Source organism: Dipodomys spectabilis, unplaced genomic scaffold (assembly GCF_019054845.1).
Source record: "Dipodomys spectabilis isolate Male_0828 unplaced genomic scaffold, ASM1905484v1 ptg000422l, whole genome shotgun sequence".
NCBI lineage: Eukaryota > Metazoa > Chordata > Mammalia > Rodentia > Heteromyidae > Dipodomys > Dipodomys spectabilis.
In genome coordinates, this window is record NW_024871099.1 from 5872000 (window position 1) to 5888687 (window position 16688).

The 16688-nt window shown below is 51.5% G+C and overlaps 1 protein-coding gene and 1 non-coding gene across 2 annotated transcripts; both read left to right on the forward strand.

The window, feature by feature from the left end:
- The first annotated feature begins 578 nt into the window (after positions 1-578).
- Eif3k (eukaryotic translation initiation factor 3 subunit K) lies at positions 579-11495 on the forward strand. The gene is made up of 8 exons (XM_042668179.1): positions 579-729; positions 1499-1597; positions 3667-3787; positions 4303-4377; positions 6219-6285; positions 6374-6451; positions 9964-10089; positions 11431-11495. The coding sequence occupies exons 1-8, from the start codon at positions 671-673 to the stop codon at positions 11460-11462; spliced, it is 657 nt and encodes a 218-aa protein (XP_042524113.1). The 5' UTR covers positions 579-670; the 3' UTR covers positions 11463-11495.
- On the forward strand, positions 5198-5330 carry LOC122097627. The gene has a single exon (XR_006145548.1). It is a non-coding gene; the product is annotated as a small nucleolar RNA SNORA9 (small nucleolar RNA).
- Positions 11496-16688: the final 5193 nt, after the last annotated feature.

Here is a 16688-nt window from a genome sequence, read left to right on the forward strand (position 1 = left end):
TGAGGACTTCAGCTTAGTGAGCCCTCTTCTCCGGGAACTGGAACGAAGCGTGGGGACCCGAACCCAGATCTCAAACTAGGAAAGTCAGAATGCTAGATCCTGCCTCGGGGGAGGGGGGCCAGGAAGACCTCAGAGAGTCCCCAACCCTTGGGACGTGACCATGACCCAAAGGAAGAACTACGACGTCCCCGCGCGAGCTACTCGCTGCATCTGCGGCCAAGCGCAGCCCGACGAAAGCGCGCGCTGTTAGCAGAGAGGTAGGGCGCGCATGCGTCCTAGACTACAGGACTCGTTCACTGGTCTAGATAGGGCGGTGGGGGAATTAGCCCCGCCCCCTGGCCCCAAGAAAAGACGCACGCGCACTGCAACCGACTAAGCTTTTTATTTTTTACACGCCTTTGGCCCCCGCAGGGGCGGGGCGAGTGCGCACGCGCGAAGTACGACTACTGGGCAGGAGTCACGTGGTAGCCGGAAAGCGCTGCTGCTGTCAGAAAAGCCTTTCCCTTCTTCTCTTGAGCTCTTGGCCCCGCCCCCTCCTCGTCCCAGCGCCGAGCTGTGAGGTGAGGAACGTGACGTATTTCCGTTTCCGTCCCCTCTTCCTCTTCTGCTCCTCGAGGAGCCGCCGGGGCCTGTTTTCGTCTGTTTGTGGCAGCAGAGCGCGAGTGTAGTCATGGCGATGTTTGAGCAGATGAGAGCGAACGTGGGCAAGTTGCTCAAGGGTATCGACAGGTCTGAGTTGGGTCCGAGGGGTCGTTCTGGCCCCGCAGGGGTAGAAGACAGGAGATTTTCGGAGACAGCCAGGACGGGATATCCGGTCAGGGTCTTAAGCTTGCCCCTAGGTGAGGGTTTCTCGGTCTTTCTGCCTGCTAGAGGTCATCCTGGAGATGCCTGAGGATGTTTAGGCAGGCTTAGCCGCCGGAGAGATCTCGCGCTCGGACTGAGTTCCTTAGTTTCCCTCTCTGCCCCCTCAAGTCTCTCAGTACCTCCCTTCCTTGCCGGGTATATCCTCCGTCCAGTTGTTCAGTGAAGTCTGCTCTGTCAATGGTGGGCAATCTCGGGAACCAGAAGTGATCCATAAAGCCATAGATGTTGTTCTTGTGGAGCAGTAATTGGCTGGATGTGGTGGTGGTGGGCGTTCCCCAAACCACCCCGGGGTTCATTGGGGTCTGGAGAGGTCTGCTGGAGGTTTTATTAGGGGTTGTAGAGTTGACTCACTGAGTAGAGTTGGTGATCAGGACCGGATTTTTTTAGAGGGGCTGGACGTAGGGAAGAAAGGAGGGACAGATTAGTATCCCTTAACTTCTGTCTCCTCTCTGGACACCATTTTATGTTATATGGGGCAGGATTCCACTGCGTAGCCGTAGCTGACCTCAAACTCTGTGTGGCCTAGGCTTGCTTTGAAATCTCAAGAGAGTCTTGCCTCAGCCCCCTAGATGTTGGAATGACAGATGTTAGACCAACCACATCCCACTGTTTACCCACCCTGATTCTCCTCTAGGTACAATCCTGAGAATCTGGCCACCTTGGAGCGCTATGTGGAGACTCAGGCCAAGGAGAATGCTTATGATCTGGAAGCCAACCTGGCGGTCCTGAAGTTGTGAGTTATCCAGCCCCTCCCCACTCCGGGCCAGCAGCTAGCAAGCAAGTGCTAATTCCTGACAGCCCTGGGTGGGTGGGTGTCTGGAGCAGCCTGCAGTATCTTTAGGATGCAAAACTAGGCAGCCCACTAAGTTTGGGGCCAACTTTTAAAATACTAATATTACGGGCTGGGAAGGTGGCTCAGTGGTAGAGCGCTTGCCTTGCAAGCCTGAGGCCCTGGGTTCGATTCCTCAGCACCACATAAGCAAAAAGAAAAAAGCCAGAAGTGGCGCTGTGGCTCAAGTGGTAGAACGCTAGCCTTGAGCTGAAGAGCTGAGGGACAGCACCCAGGCCCAGAGTTCAAGCCCCAGTACCCGACCCAAAAAAAAAAAAAAATACTAATATTACCAGCTGGGCTCCAGTAGCTCACACCTATAATCCTAGAAAGCTGAGATCTTCAAAGCCAGCCCAAGCAGACAAAGCCCTAAGTAGATTGGAGATGCTTTTCTCCAATTAACAAAAACCCATTAAGTGCTCAAGCTCCAACTGTGAGTAAAAAAGCTGAGCAAGAAATTGAGGCCCTGGGGCTGGGAAGGTGGCTCAGTGGCTTGCCTTGCATGCTTGAGGCCCTGGGCTCGATTCCTCAGCACCACATAAGAAAAAAGCCGGAAGTGGCGCTGTGGCTCAAGTGGTAGAGCACTAACCTTGAGCTGAAGAGCTGAGGGACAGTGCCCAGGCCCTGAGTTCACACCCTAGTACTGGTATACTCATGGAACATCAAGACTCTGTCTCTCTTGGTGGGTTGTTTAGGTTCTTCCCCTTGGGTCCTTTCTCAACACAGTGTGGAGGGTGGTTTTCCCATGTGTGTAATGGAAAAGCAGTGGTGTTTCTGGGGATGGTTTGGATGTTGTTATCCACTGCCTGGTAAGTACTCAGTGAGTACTAAATACCAGGCTGCTAGTTTTCTTAGTGGGTTTTGGCCATTTGGTTGGTGTTTGTGGTGTGAGGATGGAACCCAGGGCCTCCTCATGTGCTTACTATGAGCGACGTCTCCATCCCTGGGCTTTTTGAGACCTCAGTTGTGTTTGTGGCCTAGTGACTGAACCCAGGGCCTTGTGTATGCTAAGCACTGGCTTTACCCCCAAGGTGGATTCCCAGTCTCCTCTTTGGGGAGGGAGGAAACTGAGTCACTGAATTTTAAATAAGCATTCAAAGGCCATTCAAAGATGTTTGAACCTAGTCTTAGTGGGCTCCAGAGCTGTACCACCTAAATTATTGCTCCCTCCTCTTCTCCCCCCCCCCCCACCTCCCCTTTTTGCATTGGGAATTGAACTCAGCCTCTTTCTTGGTAGGCAGGAGCTCTACCACTTCATTCTTGCATCCATCTCCTTTTTGCCTTGGTCATTTTCCTTCTCCCCCTCCCCCCCCCCCTTTTTTTTTTTGCCAGTCCTGGGGCTTGAACTCGGGGCCTGGGCACTGTCCCTGAGCTGCTTTTGCTCAAGGCTAGCACTCTACCACTTCCAGCCTTTTCTGTTTATGTAGTACTGAGGAATCAAACCTGGGGCTTCATACATGCTAGGCAAGCACTCTATCACTAAGCCACATTCCTAGCCCATGGCTTGATCATTTTTGAGATGGGGTCTCTTAGGGCCATGACCCTCCTACTGTGTTTCCCTATGTTACCAGGGATGACAGGTACATACCGGTGCACCCAGCTGTTGGTTGAGATAGAGTCTCAACTAAGACTGGCCTCTAACGGTGATCCCCTAATCTCTTGCCTCCCAGGTAGCTAGAATTACAGTCTTGAGCCACCACACCTGGCTCTCCTCACAAACTAGTATCCCCCTATTAGGTGTTTGTGAGGGGGCTGGGAATGTGGCTCAGTAGTAGAGGGCATGAGGATTTACTGTCCCCATCTTCAGCCAGGAGAAGTGAGCTTGAAGTTTAGGGTTCCTCTGCCAGAAAGTGTGATTGGGCCTAGAATGCAGGCCTGCCCAACTCTCAAGCTCCAGAGTAAAGCAGTGGCACCCGGCAAAGCCTGGGGACCTGGGGGTGCCACTGTGCCATGTCTCTTGTGTCCCTCCTCAGGTACCAGTTCAACCCAGCCTTCTTTCAGACCACGGTCACTGCCCAGATCCTGCTGAAGGCCCTCACCAACCTGCCCCACACCGACTTCACCTTGTGCAAGTGCATGATCGACCAGGCACATGTATCCTTCACTGTGTCCTACACTGGGCATGGAGGAACTGGCCCAGGCTCGCTCACCTGGGCGGGACACTGCAGTAATGGGATGGCCTGGCTCTGCTTTCAGTCAGGGTTCACAGTCCAGTGAGGAGATGACCAGACTTCTGTCCTTGACAGCCTAGCATGGTCAGCGCTGGGGCTGGAGGAACCAGCAGGACATGCCCCACCCCCCTTTCCTAGGTTCTGGAAGCCTCCTGAGATTGAGAATGCATGAAAGCCAAGGGAAGGCAAGGGTGACCCCAGAGAGCACCTGGGAGGAAGGCGGGAAGGAAGCGTTCAGAGCTGCCGTAGATACTGTGGGATAATCGCAATGTGGGCAAGCCACCATTTCTCAGCGGAATGGGGCTGGCTTCACGGCATGGGAGAACCATGGAAAGCTTTGGAATCCCCAGTTGGTGTGGGCAGATTTATGCTCTAAGGCCTTGACCCCAGCCTCCCTGGGCTTCGTGGCCATTTTCCCTTAACATGCCCTCCCCCCAGCAAGAAGAACGGCCTATCCGGCAGATTTTGTACCTCGGGGACCTGCTAGAGACCTGCCACTTCCAGGCTTTCTGGGTAACTTCCTTGGTCTGTGGGTGGGGTGGGTGAGGGGAGCAGCTGGCTTGGTGGATGTGTGCTTGGTGGACGCCCTGTGCCCCATGCTCTCCTCCAGCTTTTCAGCTCCTGTAAGATGTCCAACCTCACACTGAGCCACCTGACCTCCATATTCAGGCCCCAAGGAGCTCTGCTTTCTTCCTTACCATAAGTCTGTGTGCTCTCCCTGCACAGCTGGACCTGAGAGGGTGAACACAGCTGGAGAGAGCCCAGGAGCACACAGGCAAGCCCAGCCTGGAATTTAAATTTAAAATAAGAAAAGCTAGAGCAAGATTCACACATATCCTTGTGTATAGCCTTTTCTGTGACCTCAGAGAAACTGACCAAGGTCACCTTCCGCCCCTGGAGACCTTCCCTTACCCCTCACCACAACACACAGCTATTATCTACCCTTCTAATGTCCCGCCTGCCCTTCCAGTGCAGTTTGCATCATGGCTGCATGCTGGGAAAAGGCGTTCTCTTTGGTCTGCCCCCTCCTCCACCAGCTCTGTCCCTCCCCTCTGCCCTCTCTAGTTGGGCTCTGTGCCAGGGGCCAGCTGGCTCTGTTTCTTGCAAGTATTGGGGCTTGAACTCAGGGCCTGGGCTCTGTCCCTAAGAGGCTCAAGGCTAGCATTCTACCACTTAAGGCATAGCCCCACTTCCAGCTTTTTTCGTAGTTTGGTGGGGATGAGTTTCCTGGCTGGGCTGGCTTTAACTGTAATCTTCAAATCTCAGCCTTCTGAATAGCTAGGATTACAAGTGTGAGCCACGGGCACCTGGCCTGGTTTTCATATAAAGCCTTTAGCAAGCCTCCAGCGTGCTTGGGTCTGCTGTGGCCCTGTGCATTCCTACAGAGCTTGCCAGAACAATCTTGAAAGGGTTTGAGGCCTTGTCCTGCTCCATCCAGAGCAAGGTTATAGAAATTTCAGACAGTTGCTTGCTTTAAAAAAAAACAAAAACAAAAGCCCTGAAAGCCTCACATTCCAGAAAGTCATGTCAGATGGGCAAGTTGGCATTGTCAGTTAGCCTTCTGAGACAGGCTGCCTCTGCTCTGCTTCCTGCTCCCTGTACTCATGTAGAGTGGGGTTTGACCTGCCCCTGCTCCTCCACACATACACTGTTCATAACCTCAGCAAGCCTGGGAGAATAGAAGACCCTATCTCAGAAGTCAGTTTGCTCCTGTCAGATCTCTCTAGTGCTCTCCACATTGTTGGATCCGGTAGGCCAGCCTCATCCTAACCTGTCCCTTTGGCCTCCATGTGGGTGATCTCATCTGGCATCCTCCAGCCCTTCACCAGGGACTCCCAGGACAGCTGTTCTCTTTAGTTTTCCTCTAGCTCACTGGCTGCTGTTCCTGAGGGGCAAGGGGCAGTCATGGGGGGAGTGGGGTTCCAGGCACTGTGGCAATGTAAAGGCCCTGAGATGGGTGGGTGCTTGGTATATCAGAGAGGCCCAGAGGCTGGAGGCTAGTGAGGGCAAAATGGGTAGAGTAATGGCACAGAAGTGGCACATAAATCCTATGGGGCTTGGGCCAGGGGACGTTGGCCCGAAGGTTGACTGATCTGCATGTGTCCTCTCTCTGGAGGCTGCTATTCCCATCTGCCAGCTTTAAACCCATGCTTGTAGGCCAGTCACTTAGTTGCTGTGTCTTAGTCTCCAGGCTTGTGCTAAAGTGAGTACAATGGCAGTAATGGGGACATAGAGACACACTAGGGTCTCGCTACATGTCCCAGGCTGGCCGTGAGCTTGGAATCCTGCCTGGCCTTCCACACTTTAACCCGATCACTGCTACTAGTGGTAACCCTCTACCCTCCTCCTCTCAGCAAGCCCTGGATGAGAACATGGACCTTCTGGAAGGCATAACTGGCTTCGAGGACTCTGTGCGGAAGTGTAAGTCGACCAAGCATGGGCTCTGCAGGGGAGGCCGGGATGGCAGCAGGGCCCTGTAGCATCCAATTACACCTTTGTTCCCAACCAGTTATCTGCCATGTGGTGGGCATCACATACCAGCACATCGACCGCTGGCTGCTGGCTGAGATGCTTGGGGATCTGACAGGTAAGGTCTGGGTCCTTGGGCCAACCTGGGAGCGGGGAGCGCAGGCATGGGCATTGGGCCTCAGCCATCTAGGCTGTTTCCAAGCCCAGGGAGAAAACTGCTTCCTCAGGGAGCTCCTGCACCACGTGTCCACTTCCTATCCAACACCCAGTTGAGCCAGCTCTGGGCCAGACACTGTTCAGACATGCTGGGCATGTGGCTGCGAACAGCAGACTGGAGACTTGTTCTTGTAGATGTCTGTGGCCTGGCGTGATTGACCCTGAAGGACAGTGAGAGTGGACTGAGGTGGGCAGATGGGGACCAGGGCAGGGCTGCCCTTCAGTTCACTGGGGGGGCCTGGGGCCAGAGCTGGGTGTCAGGTCTTTGTCCGTCCCATGAAAAATGGACGGGGTCTGAGGAAAGGTAAGTGCGGCCACTTGCCCTTTCCCCAGCCTCCCTTAGCCAGGGAGACAATCAGACACACCGGGGAGTCAAGTCCAGCAGGAAAAAACTCATTTATTAAGCCATTTTTAAAGCAAAAAAAGAGCAGGTGGCATGGCAGGGGAGGATGAGGATCCAATCACTGTCAAGGTCACATCCTATCATGCACCTAAGCTTCCACGGGCTGGTTATGCACTGAACGTAAGGCAAATTGGGCTCTGCCCACTCAACTCCATCTCAGCGCCATCTTTGCTGCCCATGTGCCCTACAGATTCCCCCTTTTTTTTTTTTTTTAAATTTAATTTTATTTTATTTGAGAACATACTGTACAGAGGGGTTACAATTACATGGGCAGGATAATGCATACATTTCTTACCAAGCATTGCAGCCTCCTCCTTTGTTTACCCTTCACCTCCCTTCCCAGCCTCCCCCCTCCCCCCCCCACCCAATCATACCCCCCCTCAGATTCCCCCTTTTTTGTTTTAATGGCAGACCCTCCTCCCAGTTAGTTATCCTTTTCCCTCCTCTGTAAAGGTTGTTTTAACAGGATTACATTGGTAAGAATAGCATTGGCCACGCAGGGGGTTCGAGGCAGGTCTGGGGGGGGTGAGATTCGTCAGACAAGGATAGGGAGGGCCCTTGTGCATGAGCCCATCCCAGATACCTCACATCCCCACCTAGCACAGTAATAAACATCAGTCCCACCACAGTTAGAAATGTCCGAAGCAGCTCAATTAATTCCTGGGCATATATAAAAGTCAGTATCTCGTAAGGTCGTCCTCTTCAGAACATGGGAGCAGCCTGGGTATTGGGAGTTCCGCACATGTGGCTCGGTGCATCCTCGTGGGCCCCCACACTCATGCCGTTCTACTGTAGTCCAGAAAAATAAGGAAAATTTAAAACAAACTGCAGGCATAGCAAAGCAATCATCCTGGGCACCTGGTGTCTTTTAAGTAAGCCAGTTCCTTGTACATGCTTTTAAGCTAGGACGGGGGTCAAGATGACCTTTGAGCTTTACTGTCAGCTCCCAAGGGCTCCCAACAGCTGGGGAAGTGATTGGAGGGAAAACCTCCAAGTTGTGGGGTTAAGGCCTTGGGGGCCTTTGTCCTTTTACCTGAATGAGCCAGAGAAGGTCCTGAGCAGGGAGGGCCTAGATCGGAAGGGTGCTTTTGAAAATTTCCACCAAAACAGACCAGAATATTCATGCATTGACTTTTGCAAAGAGAACAGCAAGGAAAACTAAGACTTAACACGATTGCTGATTGTGTCTGGGACAGGGAGTTGAGACAGAGAGGACACTGATGGGCTTAGGGGTCGACTCCTGGGGACATTCCTTGAAGAGTTTTTTGGTTTTTTGTTTTTGTCAGTCATGGGGCTTGAACTCTGGGCCTGGGTGCTGGCCCTGAGCTCTTGAGCTCAAGTCTAGCACCCTACCACTTGAACCACAGTGCCACTTCTGGCTTTTTTCTGCTTATGTGGTGCTGAGGAATTGAACCCAGGGCCTCATGCATATGAGGCAAGCACTCTACCTCTGAGCCAACTTCCCAGCCCCTCCTTGAAGAGTTTTTGTCTTTTGTTTGTTTGTTTGTTTGTTTTTTGGGGGGGGGGTCTAGTTGTGGGGCCTGAACTCTGGACCTGGGCGCTGTCCCTCAGCTCTTCAGCTCAAGGCTAGCACTCTACCACTTGGCCACTTCCGACTTTTTTTTTCTGCTGTGTGGTGCTGAGGAATCTAACCCAGGGCCTTAAGTATGCAAGGCGAGCGCTCTACCACTGAGCCACCTTCCCAGCCAAGTTTTTGTCTTGATAGTAGTAGGTGTGTGTGTGTGTGTGTCTGTGTGTGTGTTTAGTGGAAGCTAACTTTGTGTCTGGCACATGCTAAGTATTTTGCACCAAGTAGATGTGTTGTTTTTGGCCCCAGCACTGTTCCTGAGCTCTTCAGCTCAAGGGAGCACTCTACCACTTGAGTCACAGCGCCACTTCCAGTTTTCTGGTGGTTAATTGGCGATAAGAGTCTCATGGACTTTCCTGCCAGGGTGGGCCTCCTGAGTAGCTAGGATTACAGGTATGAGCCACCGGTACCGGCTAAGTAACTGTTTTGTGTATTTGAAAGTGAAGTTGGCTCACACCTGTAATCCTAGCTACTCTGAGGCTGAGATCTAAGGATCATAGTTCAAAGCCAGCCTGAGCAAAAAAAGTCTGAGAGACTCTTAATCTCCAGTTAACCACCAGAAAATCAGAAGTGGTGCTGTGGCTCAAAAGTGGTAGAGCGCTAGTCTTGAGCAAAAAGCTGAGGGATACTGCCCAAGCCTCACAACTAGGGGGGGGGGGAAGTGACATTAAAAGCTTTTTTTTGGGGGGGGGGGGTCCGGTGATGGGGCCTGAACTCAGGCTTGGGTACTGTCCCTCAGCTCTTCAGCTCAAGGCTAGCGCTCTACCACTTGAGCCACAGCGCCACTTCCGGCTTTTTTCTGTTTGCTTATGTGGTGCTGAGGAATCGAAACCCAGGGCCTCATGCATGCAAGGCAAGCACTCTACCACTGAGCCACCTTCCCAGCCCCACATTAAAAGCTTTTTATAGACTGCATGTGAAAGTACTTGACTATAATCTCACCACTCAGAAGGCAGAGTTAGGAGGATCTTAGTTTGAGACCATCCTGGGGATATATGAAACCTTGTGCCTCCTACCAAGAAAAAGTGGGAAAATACGACACACACCTCAGAATTTAAAACCAAGAAAGATAAGGCTGATCAGTATCAAATTGGTAATTGTCCCACAGAAAATATGGCTGGCCACTGCTTTAGCAGGATGTTTGGTTTCTTCAGGGTCAAATAGCCTTACTCCCGGTGTTAATGTTGGGCATAGTGCTGGTGGGGAAGGAAATCTGCCTGGAGAGAAAAGGGAAGAGGTGAAGACTAAGCCCTGTCTGGGGAGGACAAGAAAGCCGGGGTGCCCTCTAGTGACCGTGTGGGGAATGGGCCACGGGGAGGGCAGCAGGGAGATTTACCAGGGCTGCGAGGCCGCTGCCATCCAGGCAGAAGAGGTTGGTTGGTGTCATTAGCACTGCCCCCTGTGCTTCCCGTGTCGCCTGCAGACAACCAGCTGAAGGTGTGGATGAGCAAGTACGGCTGGAGTGCTGATGACTCGGGACAGATCTTCATCTGTAGCCAGGAGGAGAGCATCAAGCCCAAGAACATCGTGGAGAAGATTGACTTCGACAGTGAGTGCCACCCACCTACCACAGACACCATACTGGGCGCAGAGGGCCCCAGGGAGGCCATCTCTTCCTAAATCAGGGCTGAGAAATTTGCATCTGCCACACTCTAGAAAAAAAACTCCCTAGAGCCTAGAAGACTAGCCTGGCAGGGTTTCCACACCCTGCAGTCCCAGGCACTCTGTCCCTTTGGGGTCCAGGGTATCACCAGCAGGTTTTGGAAGTGGGTTCATGTGGTGTGGGATATTTGAGTTCCCACCTCACAGCTTAGGGTGATCTTATCTCTCTGTGTCAATTTCCTCATGAAACTGGGTGCCAGTGGCTCACACCTGTAATCCAAACTACGCAGGAGGCTGATATCTGAGATTCATGGTTCAAAGCCAGGCCAGGCAGGAAAGTCCATGAGACTCTGATTTCCACTAAACTACAAAAAAAAAGCTAGAAGTGACACCATGACTCAAGTGGTAGAGTGCTGGCCTAGAGCAAAAAATGTTTAGGGACAGTGCCCAGGTCCAGAGTTGAAGCCCTAGGACTGGCACCAAAAAAAACAAAACAAAACACTTGAGAATGACATTTACAGTAATGATGGCCACTGGGTGACATCAATCCTGTAAGGAAGATGTGCTCACTGCAGTCCATCAGCTAGTAGAAACACTGTGATGTTTACCACATGAAATAACACGGAGCACAGAGTGGCTGGTTTGATGCTGAAGGGAGGAATGGAGCAAAGATGATTACCTTTACCCCATGGACCTTCCCTGTACAGGCGATGCCCTGCTGGGACCTGAGAGAATTCCAGCAGCTTGAGGCAGGCTGTCCAGATTCAGTACTGTGATGCTGATAGTGATGGCACTTAGTACCCAGTGTGATTCCAGGCACTTCAGGACTGAGGCTCAAACTCAGCCTTTGTGCCTACTCAGCTGATACTCTACCACTTGAGCCATACTTCCATCTTGGCTTTTTACCAGTGTTTTTGGAGACTTCTGCCCAGGCTGGCTTTGAACCACATCCCTCTAGATCTCAGCCTCCTACGTAGCTGGGATGACAGGCACACCTTTTAACCCCACAATCCTACAGAGAAGCTGCTTCTTGCTTGTGGGGAAACTGAGCTCTTAAGTAACTTGCCCAAGGCTAACCTGCTGTCATCAAGAAAAGCTGAGATTCTAACCCAGGCCTTGTCCTGGAGTCCTTGGTTTTGTGTTATCTACTACATCAAATTGCCTTTGTGGTGGTAACCTTGGCTCTCCAGGGGGCTAGCGATCCACTCCTGAAGGGTAGGGGTGGGCAGCTAAAGGCTCACCTCCCACTCTTCCCAAGCTCACCCTGGTTCCTTCCTTTTGTCCCCAGGTGTGTCCAGCATCATGGCCTCATCCCAGTAACTGCAGGTGTTCAATAAAGATTTGTAGATCGAGCACTGCTGTGTCCTGCTCTTTATCCTGTGCCCAGCAGAGGGAGCCCTAGCACAGATCTCCACACCGTCCCCTGGGAGCTTCCTCCTTCCCTTGACTTCCTCACCTCCCTCCACCCTGCTGCTGGCTGTTAGCCATGCCCCCACCTTCCTGACCTGTGGAGCTGTAGGGGTGAGTCAGCCAGGAGGAAGAGGGGAGCGGTCTGCAAGGCTCTGTGTCCTCTTGCTTTTCTGAGGCTCCATTTCCTCATCTGGAAAGGAAAGAATGGGCCCTTCTTCAGGACCGAACAGAGGGGGCAGGCCTGTTCTCTCCAAGGGTGTGAACCAATAGTAGAATGTGGGGATGCCTCTCTTGCTCCAGCCTTGGGGAGGCAGAGGCAGGAAAGTTCCAGCCAATAAATGGAAAAGAAAGCCATCATCATCACCAAGGTGATGAACTGGCCTTCCATTGTTTTGTTTTGTGGGTTATTTTTTTCCTGTCCCTGAGCTGCTGTTGCTTAAGGCCAGTACTCTCACTTGAGTCCCAGCTCTTTTTTTGTGTGTAGGGGGGGTGGGGTGGGGGGCTCAGTCATAGGGCTTGAACTCTAGGCCTGGGTGCTGTCCCTCAGCTCTTCAGCTCAGGGCTAGCACTCTACCACTTGAGTCACAGCATCACTTCCGGCTTTTTCTGTGTGTATGGTACTGAGGAATCAAACCTGGGGCTTCATGCATGCTAGTCAAGCACTCTACCACAAGGCCACATTCCCAGCCTCTCATAAGCTTTTCTGCCCTTTGAGTCAGGATCCTCAGATCTCAGCCTTCTGAGTAGCTAGGATTATAGGCATGATCCACCAGTGCCTAGCTCAGTCCATACTCTTATAGTTGGAGAAACTACCAGAAAGGTTGGGACGTCCTCTGAGCCAAGCAGCCAGTCTTTCTATCCCAGCACACAGACTCAGTCCTGGGTCTGGGTGGTGGTCATGGCGCATTCTGTCAGAGTATCCCCAATTCTGTGGCCTGCACAAGGTGAGAGATGGAGACATCAAAAAATGGAAGAGATGAACCAAGATAGTCACCCTTAGTGCCAGCCCTCTTTCCTCCCTGCCCAGGGAATTCCTCACCCTCCCCCACCCTTCCCTCCTGCATTCCTCCAAGGGCCTTGTCCTGGGGAGCCAGGCAGGGCCAGGCACCCTTTGCCCTGGGCTCCAGCCCCAAGCAGGCACCAGGAACTAGGAAGTGTCCTAACCCTGGGGACAGGCCAGAAGTGTGCTTTGCAGCTGACAAGCTTGTTCAGATTAGCAAGAGGCACCCCTCTGGTCGGGGTGACAGGCATCTACTTGGCAGGTGCCCTTGAATAGAACGCAGCCTGTGCCACGGGCTGTGGCTGCAGTATGCTGGCGGAAGGAATAAACTTTTGCTCTTTGGGAGCCGCATTTTGCCCTACTTTGCTGGCCTGCTTCTACTCAAGGAAGATCACACCTTGAGCACTTGGCTCTGGCCATAAACTTCCGTAAATCTAAACCCCAGCTAAATGGCTTTTGAATATCTTAGTCCCCCTCTCCATGTCTGGGGTTTACAGCTGGGGAGAATTATAATTGGGCCCCCAGTTGGGAATTGTTGCCAGGAATCTGCATGTAACACCTTGGCCATTGTTCCCCATGCCTGTTGGGGCCCAGGGCTTCTGTTCTAGCTGTTTCCGTTGTGGCCTCTGACCTCCCAGAGGCTGTTGGACTGCTCATCTTGCTCTGTATTGCTAACTGAAATATAGGGGTTTAGCTTGGTGGTAGAGTGGAGACTTAACCATGTTCAAGTCCTAACTTTTCCATCCCTAGCACTCCAAATGAAAAAAAAATACATTTAATTCTGACCAAGCTGGCTCATGCATCTCTATAATCCCCAGCTACTCTGGGGGCTGAGATCTGAAAATCATAGTTTGAAGCCAGCCAGCCCAGATAAGAAAGCCCATGAGAGTCTTGTCTCCAACTAACCACCAAAAAGATGGAGGTTGTGACTCATGGTAAAGCACACATTTACATATGCACATTCCAAAAGATTAACTACTTTTTGTTTCAGTGACCAAAATAAAGATCCCCTCCCTGCTTTCCTGGTGGCCTGATATTCTTGGGGAAGGAGACACATTGAAGTGGACCCTGAGAAGGGGCCCCAGCTGGTCTGATTCCATTTTGAGCTTTGCCTTTGTTTTAGGGATTTTAGACTTGATGGGCCTAGTTCCCAGAATGAACAAAATGCATCTGGTCCCCCTCTCCTGAACAACCTAACCCACCCTTGACTGTTGAGTTAAAGACTGACCCATAAAACAGATAGGTTGTAATCTGGCTCCAACTGCCTTTTGCACATGCTTAAGGTAAACTCCACCTATTGGCCACCTGTGTGTAGTCTGGTATGACTGTACAATCCTTTGTGTGTTGCGATCCCATTGGTCACCTGCATGTGACCAGGCTCAACCTCATGGATTTTGCCTTTAAAAACCAAAGAATGGGGGCCATCTGGGGTTACTGGAGCCTGTGCTGCAGCCCTGACCACTCAGTGTAGGAACCTTCTCAGTAAAGTTGCTTCTTTGTTAACAAGTTTGTTGCGGTGGGCTCTGTCATTCCAGATGACTAGGTGGGCTTGCCTGCCTGAGTAGGGGTCTTCCTACTACAACGTAAGACTCAAATAAAACAGCTTGTAAAATGGTGGCAAGTTCAGAGGAGTATATATGTCCATAACTGCGTTTGGAATCCAGGGCCTTTTTTTTTTTTTTTGGGTCCGGTCGTGGGGCCTGAACTCTGGGCCTGGGCGCTGTCCCTCAGCTCTTCAGCTCAAGGCTAGAGCCCTACCACTTGAGCCACAGTGCCACTTCCGGCTTTTTTTCTTTTTTGCTTATGTGGTGCTGAGGAATCGAACCCAGGGCCTCAGGCATGCAAAGCAAGCACTCTACCACTGAGCCACCTTCCCAGCCCATCCAGGGGCTTAAGCACACTAGACAATGTCCTACCATTGACCTTTCTAGCCCCAGGCTAAGGTGCTATACTAGTGTTAGACGGGAGACCAGATCGCTAATTTTTTTTGGTGGGTTGTAGGACTTGAACCAGGGCCTGGGCTCTGTCTCTGAGCTCTTTTGCTCAAAGCTAGCACTCTACCACTTTGAACCACAGTGCCACTTCCAGTTTTCTGGTGGCTAATTGGAGATAAGAGTCTCACAGGGGGCTGGGAAGGTGGCTTAATGGTAGAGTGCTTGCCTTGCATGCATGAGGCCCAGGGTTTAATTCCTCAGCACCACATAAGCAGAAAAAGCTGGAAGTGGCACCGTGACTCAAGTGGTAGAGCACTAGCCTTGAGCTGAAGAGCTGAGGGACAGCGCCCAGGCCCCACAACCAGCAAAAAAAAAAGTCTCACAGCGACTTTTCTGCCTGGGTTGACTTTGAACTGATATCATCAGCCTCCTGTAGCTAGGATTACAAGCATGAGCCATTAGCTCCCAGCTAAAAGCTGCCTTTTTACTTTTTTTTTTTTGGGGGGGGGTGGGGATGGCTCAGGCATGGGGCTTGAACTCAGGGCTCAGAGCCTGGGCACTGCCCCTGTGCTCTTTCACTCAAGGCTACAGTGCTATCACTCTGAGCCACAGTGTCACTTCCAGATCTTCTCTGTAGCTGTCCACCTCAAAATAATTCAGGCAACTTCTGAAAGGTAGTGATAGCAACATTTATTTTTATTTATGCCAGTCCTGGGGCTTGGGTGCTGTCTCTGAGCGTCTTTGGTTTTTTTTTTTTTGGTCCAGTCGTGGGGCCTGAACTCTGGGCCTGGGCGCTGTCCCTCAGCTCTTCAGCTCAAGGCTAGCGCTCTACCACTTGAGCCACAGCGCCACTTCCGGCTTTTTTCTTTTTGCTTATCTGGTGCTGAGGAATCGAACCCAGAGCCTCATGCATGCAAGGCAAGTGCTTTACCACTGAGCCACCTTCCCAGCCCTCTGAGCCTCTTTGTACTCAAGGCTAGCACACTACCGCTTGAGCCACAGCTCCACTTCTAGCTCTTCTGAGTAGTTTATTTGAGATAAGAGTCTCACAGACTTTCCTGCCCAGGCTGGCTTCGAAACATGATACTCAGATCTCAGCCTCCTAAGTATCTAGGATTAACAGGTATGAGCCACTGGCGCCCAGCTAATGGCAACATTAGGGAAGAATTATGTCTGGCTTGGTCTGAGCAAATGAGATTCAATGAAGGACAGAGAAAGGATAGATTATGTATCATACAAGAAGAACTATTGTGATGGGGGGGGTGCAGGGGGCAAAGGAATGCATTGTTAAGGAGTCTTGGTGTGGTCTGGCTGGTTATTATCTGGTTTCTGGTTCTCCCAGAGATATTCTTATCCCTAGTCTCTGACTGATCTGGTTCCCATGAGACTTGCCTCCCGCTCCAGGGTTCCATCACCTCATTACAGGTAATTATCCTCATTTGGGAGTGGTCTGTCCTGCTTAGGTTCTGCTATCCCTGAGGTAGTCTGTCTCCTGTCATAAAGATGTTATCAGTCCATCCTGTCCTTTCTTGGAAGCCAAAGGTGATTACAAAGTGATGCAAATGGAGGAAGAGACACCAAGCTTTTCTCCGGCTTTTTTTTTTTCTTTCATGAATTTGTGGGTCCAAGGAAGGAGTGCCCAGTTGAAGCACCTGTTAGAAATCCAAGGTCAGTGGACTGACACCTTTGTATAGGGAAGAGGAACTAAATTACCTTCTTCCCCATGGCAGGCTCAGGGCACAGAATAAATTCTCTTTGGCCTTCAGGATGCCTTTGGACTTAGAGGACTTGCTGCGGTGGCCTGGGAGACATTCCTCTTCCTAGTCCAGTCTACCAGGGCTGAGGTCACCTGGGAGGAGTTGGGAAGTTTTAATTACAGTACAGTGGTTTCCCCTCATTTTTCATTAGCATCCATTAGCTGTATTGAGGAGGGGGGACGGTCATTTTGACATGTCTATACATGCATATGATGTACCTCTTGATAACCCTTACCCCTTTTTATCACTCTAGTCCCTCATCATTCCCCCAGTAGTTTTTTTTTTTCCTCTGTCTCCCTTCCCCCCCCCCCCCCCCCCAGAAGCCTTGTGATCTCTTCCCGCCTGGTCACCCCTTAGGGCCTCTCTGTTATCTAACATTTTCCCTTTTAAGGAAGCCTGGAAGAATTTTCCATTTTAGGATTTCTTTGCATATTCCCCTCAGTTC

Bases quoted from the DNA above. Each gene is read 5' to 3' on its own strand.
- Eif3k (XM_042668179.1), top strand. From the start codon at position 671: ATGGCGATGTTTGAGCAGATGAGAGCGAACGTGGGCAAGTTGCTCAAG. The intron at 3,788-4,302 runs GTATCCTTCACT...CCCTCCCCCCAG, and splicing joins GCATGATCGACCAGGCACAT to CAAGAAGAACGGCCTATCCG. The intron at 10,090-11,430 runs GTGAGTGCCACC...TTTTGTCCCCAG, and splicing joins GGAGAAGATTGACTTCGACA to GTGTGTCCAGCATCATGGCC.